Source organism: Microcaecilia unicolor, chromosome 7 (assembly GCF_901765095.1).
Source record: "Microcaecilia unicolor chromosome 7, aMicUni1.1, whole genome shotgun sequence".
NCBI lineage: Eukaryota > Metazoa > Chordata > Amphibia > Gymnophiona > Siphonopidae > Microcaecilia > Microcaecilia unicolor.
The window spans coordinates 173,667,370-173,680,038 of record NC_044037.1 but is presented as its reverse complement, the minus strand read 5'-3'; the positions used below and the strand labels follow the sequence as shown (position 1 = coordinate 173,680,038).

At 44.7% G+C, this 12,669-nt stretch overlaps 1 protein-coding gene across 1 annotated transcript in view; it reads left to right on the top strand.

Annotated features, from left to right (window-relative positions):
• The window catches only part of LOC115475094 (uncharacterized protein KIAA2012-like), a 92,820-nt gene that overhangs the window by 39,319 nt on the left and 40,832 nt on the right, over positions 1-12,669 (top strand). The window contains exon 7 of the mRNA XM_030210833.1: positions 10,799-10,970. Within this exon, the coding sequence (XP_030066693.1) occupies positions 10,799-10,970 (172 nt within the window). The remainder of the gene's footprint in view (positions 1-10,798; positions 10,971-12,669) is intronic.

Genomic DNA, 12,669 nt, shown 5'->3' with positions numbered 1-12,669 from the left:
TAGCCTCAATAAAAGTGTCTGTACCGGACAACTTGCCGATCGGGGGGAGGTTGATATTTTTTCACCAAAGGTGGCCTCTCATAACCTCCGACCGGTAGTTTCTTTAAATAGTCCAGTTAGGATACACCCTGAATCTGGAATCCAAACCTCCAAATTGCCTACTGGGAGCTCATTCTTACAGCTCCCAGCACAAACAGGTACTTGCAGAGGAACTCTCCGTCCTTCTAAAGGTTCAAGTGGTCGAACCCGTTCCACGAGGGGAAGAAGGGTTGGGATTCTATTCCAGGTACTTCCTTGTGCAGAAAATGACAGGGGGGAAGCGTCCCATCCTAGACCTAAGGGGCCTGAACAAATTTCTGGTTCGAGAAAAGTTCAGGATGGTTTCCCTGGGCACCCTTCTTCCCATGATTCAGGAGAACGATTGGCTATGCTCTCTGGACTTAAAGGATGCATACACACATATCTCGATTCTTCCAGCTCACAGGAAGTATCTTCAGTTTCGGCTGAGAACTCAGCACTTTCAGTACCGTGTGTTGCCTTTTGGTCTGGCGTCTGCGCCCAGAGTGTTTACAAAGTGTCTGGTGGTAGTAGCAGTGTCGCTACGCAGGCTGGGAGTGCATGTGCTCCCTTATCTCGACGATTGGCTGGTGAAGAGCACCTCAGAAGCACTAACTACCCTTCTCAATTGTGAATACTGCCCATTTAACCCCACTCTCTGTTTCCTATCCTTCAACCAGTTTTTAATCCACAATAGGACATTTCCTCCTATCCCATGACCCTCCAATTTCCTCTGTAGCCTTTCATGAGGTACCTTGTCAAACGCCTTTTGAAAATCCAGATACACAATATCAACTGGCTCCTCTTTGTCCACATGTTTGTTTACTCCTTCAAAGAATTGATGTAAATTGGTCAGGCAAGATTTCCCCACACAAAAGCCGTGTTGACTTGGTCTCAGTAATCCATGTCCTTGGATGTGCTCTGTAATTTTGTTTTTGATAATGGCCTCTACCTTTTCCCCGGCACCGACATCAGACTCACCGGTCTATAATTTCCCAGATCTCCCCTGGAACCTTTTTAAAAAATCGGCGTTACATTGGCCACCCTCCAATCTTCCGGTACCATGCTCAATTTTAAGGATAAATTGCATATCACTAGCAGTAGCTCCGCAAGCTCATTTTTCAGTTCTATCTATGCCTGTTAGATTCTATCTGTTAATGCTGTCGTACAAAGCTTTTAAAACTAAGTGGAAAAGACTATAGAGATTAGTTGTTAAAATTTGCTTTTTATATTTTTATTTTGCCTAACACTAACTTACAATTCCTCCTTTAAACCCCAATCTTTAAGTTCCCAAAGAACAAAGCAAAGTAGCGTTCACTTACCAGAGAAATGTCCTCTTCTCTCAGAACTTCTCAGCTCCTCTTCTCTCAGAACTTCTCAGAGTGCTCCTGCATCCAAGCCTCACTTCAGAGTCTATCCAAGCCTCGCTCTGGTTTTCCTTTGTTCAAGAAACAACAAAAAGAGAGTCCAAATCTCCCGCAAAAAACACAAAGAAACAACAAGTCAAGCGGAGGATATCCAGAAAGAACAGACTGAAGTCACAGACATGCCAACCAAAAGTAATTTATTAGGACCCAACACGGTCCGTGTTTCGGCCAAAAGGCCTTCTTCCTTTGTTCAAGCCTTTCCAGGACACCAGACATTCTGACATCATCAGTGAGGACCTTTATAAGGAACTCTGGGACTTTCGTGCTTTGCCTTTGCAAAAGGTCTCTTAGCCTTGTCTTTGTGTTTCCTGTTTGAATCCTTGTTCCTGTGTGTCTTGTTTCTGAACCATGTTCCTGAAAGCCTTGCTCATGCAAACTTTGTTCATGGATGCCTTATTCCTGTATGCCTTGTTTCCTGCTTGGCTTTGTTCCTGTGAGTCTTGTCCCTGAATGGTTGTTCCTGTGTCTTGTTTCTGAACCATGTTCCTGAAAGCCTTGCTCCCACTACCCCAACCAGAGTTACACCTAATCACACTGACCACCCTTCAACATCTTCTGTCCTTCTGTGACTGTTCTCTTGTGCTTGACTGCTTAAATATTTTAAATTTAAATGCTTTACTTTTTGTCTATTAGATTGTAAGCTCTTTGAGCAGGGACTGTCTTTCTTCTGTGTTTGTACAGCGCTGCGTACACTTTGTAGCGCTCTAGAAATGTTAAATAGTAGTAGTCTTGCAAACCTTGTTCATGAGTGCCTTATTCCTGTATGCCTTGATTCCTGCCTAGCATTGTTCCTGTGAGTCTTGTCCCTGAATCCTTGTTCCTGTGTGTCATTTCTGAACCTTGTTCCTGAAAGCCTGGCTGCTGCTATAGCCAAACCCTGCTCCTGGTTTCTGTTACTGTTTGACCCTGCTCCTGTTATAGTCTAACACTGCTCTTTGACTCTTGCTACAGTCTTACCCTGCTTCTGGCTCTTGCTACAGTTAAATCTTGTTCTTGGCTTCTCTTACCGTCTAGTTCTGCTCCTGCTTCTGATATTGCCAAGCTCTGTTCCTAGTTCCTGCCACAGCCAAGCTCTGTTGCTGCTACAGTCAAGCTCTTTTGCTGATTCTGCTACAGTCAAGCTCTGGTCCTGGTTTCTGCTACAGACAAGCTCTTCTCCTGTTTCTGCTATAACCAAGCTCTGTTTCTGGTTCCTACAGTCAAGCTCCACTCCTGGTTCCTGCTACAGTCAAGCTCTGTTCCTGGTTTCTGCTACAGACAAGCTCTTCTCCTGTTTCTGCTATAACCAAGCTCTGTTCCTGGTTCCTACAGTCAAGCTCCATTCCTGGTTCCTGCTACAGTCAAGCTCTGTTCCTGGTTCCTGCTACAACCAAGCTCTGTTTCTGCCTTGTCTTTACTCTGCTTCTGTTTATTCCTGTTGCCTAGCTCCTGCCCTGCTTTGTCTGCTGCAGGGGCATAACCAGACCTTACGGTGGGAGGGGGCCAGAGCCCGAGGTTGGGGGCACATTTTGAGTGCTGCCCCACTGCCACCCCCCCACACCCCTCGCTTCACCTCACCTCCCCCCTGCCACCTTCTTGCGCCTTCTCGCACCCCCCTCGCTTCCTTGCACCTCCCTCGCCTTGCAAATACCTTTGCTGGCAGGGATCCCCAACCCCTGTCAGCTGAGGCCTTCTTCAGCGCCATCTCCGGGGCAGCCACATTCCTGCCTTGCTCTTCTTGCTCCTCCTGTCCTATGCATGCTGGCGCTCCTTTACGTGAAACTGAGAAGGAGCGTCAGCATAAACAGGACAGGAGGAGCAAGAAGAGCAGGGCAGGAACGCAGCTGTGCTGGAGACAGCGCTGAAGAAGGCTGGTGGGGGTTGGGGACCCCTGCCAGTCAAACCAGGGGCCCGGACATAATTTGCAGGGGCCCAGGCCCACGTGGCCCCCCGTAGCTATGCCCCTGGTCTGCCGTGTCTTGTGCCTTGTCTTCTTTTGCTCTTTCTCATATCTGGATCCAGATCTTGCCCTGCCTAGCCTTGCCTGAACCCAATTCTAGCCCCGTTCCTGTGTCTTGCCGTGTTCCTGTCTGAGTTCAGTTCTAGCCCTTTGCCTCACTCTCTTGCCTCATCTAGATTCAGCTTCTGTCTTGCCTGTCTGCTTTGTCTAGTTGTGTCTAGCTTTGCTTTGTCTTGTCCACTTCTGTCCAGATCCAGTTCTTACCTTGCCCTTGTCTTGCCTTTTCTGGACCCAGTTTTAACTTAGTTCTGTATCTTGCCTTGTTCTGCCTGGGTTTCAGTTCTGCCCCTTTGCCTTGCTTTCCTTGCCTCATCTGGATCCAGTCCTTGTCCTGTTTGTTGTATCTTGTTACTCCTGCCCTGTGTCAGCCTAGAGGACTTGTCTGTCACAGCCTCGGTTGCAGCCCAAGGACTCACCATCCTTGAATACGTGACAGATTGCAAAGGCTCCTGTGACTATGACAGATTGCAAAGGCCCCATGGCCGTGACATGCTGTTTCTTATTATTTTGAGTCAGATCCTTCTTCCATTTTCTGAAGGATTTTCTTTTAGCTCTAAATAGCTTTCTTCACCTCACTTTTTAACCATGCCGGCTGTCACTTGGCTTTCCTTCCTCCTTTTTTAATACGTGGAATATAACTGTCTTGGGCTTCTAGGATAGTATTTTTGAATAGCATCCATGCCTGATGTAAATTTTTGACCTTCGCAGCTGCTCCTCTTTTTTTGTTTTTGTTTTTTTACCGTTCTTTTCATTTTATCATAGTCTCCTTTTTGTATTTCCTCCAAAGCTAATATCAAATCTGATCATATTATGATCACTGTTATCAAACGACCCCAACACCATTACTTCCTGCACCAGATCATGTGCTCCACTAAGGACTAGGTCTAGAATTTTTCCTCCTCTTGTTGGCTCCTGTACCAGCTGCTCCATAAAACAGTCCTTGATTTTGTCAAGTAATTTTACCTCCCTAGCATGCCCTGATGTTAGATTTACCAAGTCAATATCAGGGTAAATGAAATCACCCATTATTGTTGTGTTCCCCAGTTTGTTAGCCTCTCTAATGTCTGATAACATTTCTACATCGAGAGAGAAGGAAAAATAGAGAGACTTGATGGACCCGAAGGTGGCAGGGAGAGAGGGAGGGAAAGAAGAGAGAGGAAGAGATGGTGGATCAAAAGGGCAGAGAGGGAGGGAAGAAAGATAGAGAATAAATGGATCCGACAGTGGAGGACTGGGAAGGAAGAAAAAGAGAGAATTGATTGATCTGAGGGTGGAGGGATGTAAGGGAAAAAATGTTGGACCTCAAGGTCAGGAAGGGAGGGAAGAAAGGGAGAGAAATGATGGACCAGAGGGTGAAATGCAGGGAGGGAAGAGAAAAATGATGGACTAGAGAGTGGAGGGGAGGGAGGGAAGAAATAGAAAGAATTGATGAACTCAAGGGTGGAGGGGATGGAGGTAATAGAGAGAATTAGTGGACCGGAGACTGGAGGGGAGGGAAGAAAGAGAGAGAAATGAGAGACCTGTTCCCCCTCCTTCCTATCTTTAAAAATGTTCCTTATGGCTAACAGTCCCCTTCCCTCTCTCCTTTCATATTTTAAAATGCATAAAATGATCTCTTGGCCTAATGGTTAGTGCAGTGGCCTGAGAACCAGGGGAACTGGATTCAATTCCCTCTGCAGCTCCTTATGACTCTGGGTAAGTTGCTTAACTCTCCATTGCCTTAGATACAAAATAAGTGCCTGTACATAATATGTAAACTGCTCTGATTGTAACCATAGAAAGTTGGTATATCAAATTTCATCCCCCTTCCCTTTACAAAAAAAGTTACTAGCAGGGCGATTTCTTATCCCTCTCTTCCTATTGGCCATAAAAAGAGAGTGCTAGCTGAGGGACCCCACTATACTTTCTGGAACAGGAGGTAGGGGAAATTCCTAGACAGCATTCTTATTACCAGCAGCAAGACAGGGGCAGGAACCCCCCCCCCCCCCACACACACACACACACACACCACCACCACCACCAGTAGTCTTTTTTTATGTAAAGAGTATTGGGCAGCCCGGGAGGAAGGGGGAGGATAGTTTTATTCATATTAAGATGTAGGAGAAGGAAGAAAAGGGCTCTGATTGGCAAAGATAATGAGCTTTAGAAATATTACAGTAGATATAGAACCAGTAATCTCTGTCAGATGGAAGGTTGGGGATCCCATGATCATTATTGCTCGGGGACCTAGATCACTCTCAATTCATCCCTGAATTGACCTATCAGAGCACAGATTCTAAGGACAATAAGGAAGTGACAGTGGAGTGATGAGACACCCAGGCTCTCTGTTGAGGGGAAGGAGGTTGCATACAAGGGAATGACCAGTAAGAGTCAAGATTGCAAACTAATGTTTTTTTTTGCCTATCCCCTCTATCCCGGGAAGAATTGCCCCTCTCCCATGGTGGATGCAAGTCCAAACAGGCGAGGGGAATCCTCCAGAAGGCTGAGAATATATTGACTAAACATGACCTCTTTTATCTGACCCCTGATTCCCATGAATATCAGTAGGTGAATAAATATCCTATCCATACCTAATTTGGATTAAAAAGATTAAGCATTCTGCTAGACCAATTTAAGAAGGAGAGAGGACAGGTGGTAAAGAGATAGATAAAAGTTTATTGATTCTTACCAACACAGTACAAGGCAATCAGGCACATCAATCTGATTTCAGAGATCAAACGGACAGCATCCCGGGAGGAATCTGGACAGTCTCCAAACTCCTCCCAATTTTACTCACTTTATATACACTTTTGAGTTCATTGAAAACTAATGCATTTTCTTTAATTCTAATGGCCAAGTTGTTTATCCCAAAGTCGCTAAACCACAATCTCCGGTACCACCCCTATTTCAACAGAAAATTTCCCCACTCCTGCATCTGTCATGATGTTTTTCAGATAAACACTTTTTTTCTAACTAAGATTGGGCAATTCCACTCTATAACTGTCACTTCAGAGTTTCCATTTTGTTTTCACATTTCTTTGCCCTTTCTTTTCCAACTCAGGCTATTCAGGTCTCAGCTCAGGCTTAAAAACTTGGCCAAACTTTTCCAGTAAGCTCCCAGTTATGCCAACCATCAGAGTTTTGACTTGGCCAATGTCTCTAGTAGCCTGGGCTCTATGGCTCAGCCCTCCACCATTCCAGTGGGGGGCTCTCTGGCTGTATTATATCTTATCATTCCCCTCTTGTCACCCCTACTGGGGTGACACAAGGCTAGTTTGTCACCGTCTATTCCAGAAGGTGTCAAACTATCACAGGGGAGAATACTTCATATCTCTGCCTCAAATTTCCAATCAAAAGTGTAAATTAAAGGAGGGGTACGATAAAGCTGTATTATATCTTATCACTAAGCAGGAAGTAACTGCAGTTATATGGTAAACTATAATACAAATAATGCGCTGCATACACATTGTGGAGGCAGAACAAAGAAAGTCAAAGCAATGTAGTGAGCTCAGTGCGAATATGTAATTTTTTTTCAGCTGTACAATGAGCACAGTGTGACATTCAGTTAAACAGCTTTAAGTAAAGTGGCATGCCCCATAGATGGGAACATCATAAACATTAACATTTTTAGCCACTACAAATGGGAGACTTGATATAGGCAAGGCACAGTAGGCTTAAGACACTTGTTGGAACAAAATAGAAAATGTTGTGGTAATTTTGATTGGCAGTTGCCACTTTCTCCTTTTGGCATCTAGCATAATTGGAAGCAGCTTCTATTGGGCTGTGGTGCCATGATTCTTAATTCATTATTACCCAGGTTTTTCCCCCTGTTTTATATCTCTTCCCTTAACTCCGCCAAATCATTGCAGCAGTAATTTTCAACTGGGGGCCATGTGCCAGTGCTCATACTGACCACTAGGTGATGCTCTTGCTTAATGACTAGGCCTTCGTAACCTGAAGGGTTGTTAACAATGCTTCTGTAACATCCCCAGGCTCAGCTGACTTAGGGAGCAAAGAATTTGACCCAGTAATAGGGCTGATACCTGTGTACTTCCCAGTCCCTTGTCCCTTGGGAGGGGAAACACTTCAGCCCAATGGACTGAAAATAAGAGAGACAATTAGGCTTAGATATAGGCGCAACCAGTAAAAATCTTTATTGGTATATCACTAAGCCAAATACAAAATAATCATTCTCTCTGGAGCAAGTTGTCACACAGCGAAGCCAGACGCAAACACTGAATAATGAAGTTTGCTCAGCTAACACTTTATTTATTTATTTGTTGCATTTGTATCCCACATTTTCCCACCTATTTGCAGGCTCAATGTGACTTACATTGTTCTGTCATGGCAATCGCCATTCCAGAGTGAGAGATGTAAATGGTATTACATGGAGAACATGAATAACAAAATAAAATTAAGCAAACAGGTATAAAGAGATCATATTCGGAATAATAGATAAAGTGGTAATGCGTTAAAGTACATATGAAGGATCGTTGTGGTAAGCCTTGTTGAAAAGGCAGGTTTTCATTGACTTCCGAAAGTTGGTTAGGTCGCACTGGTTTTTCACGTCAAGTGGTAATGCATTCCATAGCTGCGTGCCTATGTAGGAAAAGCTGGATGCATGTGTTAATTTGTATTTTAGTCCTTTGCAACTGGGGAAATGGTGATGTCAGGTTCTCAGGTTCAGAGCCCACGGGGACGGGCTCTGGAGCAAACGTGAGCCCTTGGGCTGCTGACGAGGAGCGACAGCAGCAGGCAAAACCCACCAACCAACACTGGGCCAGCACACCGGCACAGGCAAGGACTGCAGGCACCGCCTAGCGAGCCAGAACACATGGACTGGAACCCCCTGGACTGGAGGACACCGGACTGGTCCGCACTGGACTGGAACACACCGGACTGGAACACACTGGACCAGAACACACTGGACTGGAGTACACCGGACTGATCTGCACTGGACTGGAACACACCGAACTGGAACACCCTGGACCGGAACCCACTGGACTGGAGTACACCGGACTGGTCCACACTGGACTGGAACACACTGGACTGGAACACCCTGGACCGGAACCCACTGGACTGGAGTACACCGGACTGGTCTGTACAGCCTCACCTGCACTTAGCCACTGTCCCCCAGGAGTTGAGCCCCTGGGTTTGAGCGGCCGGCAGGACTTACAGGATATAGGATAACACAGGGACCAGGATACTAGAACAAGTTTGAAACAGAAGTGCTCCTAGGTACTGACCTAACAGAAGTGCTCCTATGCACTACACTAACAGGGGTACTCCTAAGCACTACACTAACAGAAGTGCTCCTAACAGTAAACCAACAGAAGTGCTCCTAAGCAGTAAACTAACAGGCACTAAACTAACAGGAGAATTCCTAAGCACTAAACTAACAGAAGTGCTCCTAAACACAGTGCACCTATGCACTGAACTACAGCAGTGCCCCACAGCACTAAACTAACCAAGGGGAAACGGGAGCCACAAGGAGAAAGCAGGGAAGCAAAACGCATAAACTAACACAGGTGCTCCTAAGCACCAAGCTAAAGCAGTGCTCCACCGCACTAAACTACCAAAGGTGCTCCTAAGCACCAAAAGGGAAAGCAGGGGAGCCACAAGGGAAAAGCAGGAAAGCTAAACACGTCAAAAGTGCACACTGCACCCACACTAACCTGGACCTTTAGCAAATGCAAGCAGGGAAGCTAGACACAAAGTCAGAAGTGCACACTGCACCACCCTTACCTAAAGCAAACGTTGCAAAGGCCCTGAAGGGAAGAACACCACTTCCTTATCAAGGCCCTGCCTGATGATGTCACAACTACCAGACACAGGCAGCCAGCATACTGAAACACAGAGAGGCTTAACCCACACAGCTGCAGTATAGTGAAGCAATTAGATTCATGCTGCTGGAAGCAGCCAGCATAGAGAGACAGAGCTAGCTCAGAAAGGACAGACAGAAGAAACAGAAGCCAGCACAGAAGCTGACCCCCAGAAATAAGGTAAGTCTGGGAGGGGTCATAGCCACAATCATAACAGGAGATTTAGGAATGTGTGTGCTGATCTTTTAGTATTCCTAGGTGGCAAGTCTATAAGGTCTGACATGTAAACCGGGGCATCAACGTAAATGATTTTATGAACCAAGGTGCAGACCTTGAACGTAATATGTTCTTTGAGTGGAAGCCAATGCAGTTTTTCTCTTAGGGGTTTGGCACTCTCGTATTTTGTCTTACCAAATATGAGTCTGGCTGCAGTATTTTGGGCTGTTTGAAGCTTCTTGATGATTTGTTCTTTACAACCAGCATAGAGTGCATTGCAGTAATCTAAGTGACTAAGTACCATTGATTGTACTAAACTGCGAAATATTTCCCTTGGGAAGAAAGTTTTAATTATTTTGAGTTTCCACATTGAATGGAACATTTTCTTTGTTGTATTCTTCACATGGCTTTCGAGTGTGATGTTTCGGTCAATTGTGACTTCAAGAATTTTCAGGCTGTCTGAGACTTTCCCAGCCATTACATATATACCCTTTGTAAGTTTTGTTTTCTCCTAAATCATGTGATTTCTCCTAAACTAAAAGCATAAGGTAGCCTATGCCATATATGGATGTTCCTGCATTATATCAGTCTCTCCTGATATGTGTGTGCACGTGCACACTCGGTGGCCATTGGCTAATTAGTTATCAGTACAGCGTGCAGTTAGTCACACAGCAAACTAACAATCCCCTTGTGTCCTCTCTCCCCAAGACTGAAACATTCTGGGCATCTTAGGCTCACTGTATCCTCCTCAGTCTCTCATCACCTCCCAAGGTTATATCCACCTTATATGAAAGGCATACACAGCTCCAGCCAAACTTGCATCCTTGAAGCATCATTCCTCAGTCCTGAGAAAGCACTGTATGTTACAAAGATGGCAACTTATTAGGCTAACTTGTGAGAACCAAACAGAGCAATGTAAAGGCTTTTGTAACAGGCCTAGCATAGGAAGGAATATACATACCTCACTGTTTTGATTTCTTTAAGAAAATAAAATCAACAATATCTTGCATGGAACAGTATAAAATTAAATCAATGTGTTTTATTAACTTGAGTTGAAGTGGCAGCCCTACCCAGGACTCAAAGGTTCTCAGTTGGCAATGCACAGGGAGATCCAGAAGATCCAGAACAATGAACTAGATGTTAAGCAGTCTGTCTGCCTGCCTGCCTGCCTGCTGGGTATAGAACTTAGAGCTCTTAGATGCATAGAATAAAGGCTAAATATTGCAAACACTGTGAATGTTTGCACTGTAGACCTTCAATTAATGCATATTTTTCAAATCTCTACTTATTGCCCACAGGTTCAAAATATGATGAAATTACCCTCAATATCAAAGGAATCTCCCCAACCACAGTTGGTCTCCAAGTGTCAGTTCAGAACCCGTGAGATGCCGAAAGAACTCCTCATCCTCCCATTGTTGATTCGTTTTCCTGAGCATAAGCATGCCAGAGGGGATGACAAAGGTTCAGGAGGTACAGTAGAGAAGCATCAGAGATACTCTCTACACAGAACTAGGAATGGAAGAGTCTTGTACAGGGCTCTTCAACTCTGTGTTCACTGATCCAAACTAAATACTGCATTTTCATTACCCTAAAAAACCTAGATAGGTATAGTTTGGCAAGAGGGGGACCGCACTCTCGACCCAATATTACAGATGCTAATGTTGAATTGGTTCCCCTCCCCTCATGGCCAATATCACTTCCTTACACTTTGCCACCTCCCCACCCAAACTAAGCAGGCAAACTACACCTATGAGAACCTGACCTTTTTATATTCATTGAGTACCAGAGTTGAGTAACCCTATTGTAATGGTTAGAACATTAGGCTATGATTCTGAAGAACTGCTAGATCAATGTTACTCAAACATGGCAACCAACTGTTTTTTTCTGCAGCCTCAGAAGTACAAGTCTATCTCTCTTCCTGCCAGCTACCTGCCCCACTACTACCATTTCTGTGGCTTGCCCTGGCTTTCTATGGGTCTCACACTGTTCTTTTTCTTGCAAGCACAGTGGGGAGTATGGAATTTCATGGCTCAAATTCACTGAAAGTCAAGAAAACTATAGAAGCAGCAATAGCCTGGAATTCAGGTGGTGGAGAGTTGGTCAGCATAGCAAGGAGGCTTCAGTGGAGGGAGGAGAAAATAAACAAACAGAAGCAGCATTGTATACTAATGCACTCTACCCTTTCCCCTCCCCACCTAGTGTGTTTCTGTACTCTTCTTCTCCTGCAGAAGACAGTACAAGGACGTGTGTGGGTAGGAGGAAAGATTCATGGAGAGGAATACATAGGTATACTGCATGAGGAGGGAGGTATTTGAGGGCAGAGAGTTCATGTGTGTATTTTCTATGCTGCTGGGGTCACAAATGATCTAGATATGTCCACACTTATGGATCTTTGCATGGCTCTTATCCAAAGAGCAAACAAATCCACTCAGGCACCCCCAAAACTGTTTAATTATACTTAGCTTTATATTAGCCATTGGTGATATCATGCAGGTGCAGCCAATTATTCATCAGCAGAAGTAGATGAGCAGGTAGTAAATCAGGAATCACAGAATTCAGGTGGACACAGCTGCTTTGTATCAGATGACAGCACAATCAGAAGATAATCACAGTAAGCAGATAGGCACAGAAACAGTAAGAACCTTCTTCTGCTCATGCCCTGGGGAATGTAAGGGTGGCAGCAGGTTAGAGACACCAGCTCTAAAGTCATGATGCCAAGCACTGGCTTTGGCACAGGCATCCATACAAGATGTTTCAGCAAACTATCTAAACACAGTCCCTACAGATGTTGCTGCACGTGACCTAAGATGGAGTCCCAATAAGCAAAATAGAGATTATACTCTCTGTACCCAAGAGGTGGTGGTTCTTAGAGCCAATCAGAAACATAGAAATGTGTAAAAAAAAATGTGTTTATAACAGGTGTTCAGGCTTTGATAAAAACCAGGAAATTATCCCATCTTGTTGTGCCTTATTGTGTTTGTCTAGTCTAGGCACAGTTGATAAGAGAACTATGCAGGGAAGGCTCTCTTTAAAGGAGAAATAGGCAGTAAATTTGCTCTTGTAACAGTCTCTTAACCAGAGAAGAAAATATGAGACAAGATGTGATTTTAAAGAGGCAATGTTTCAAGCAATCAGGTAGGCCTCAGAACCTGATTTTCAGTAGTACAAT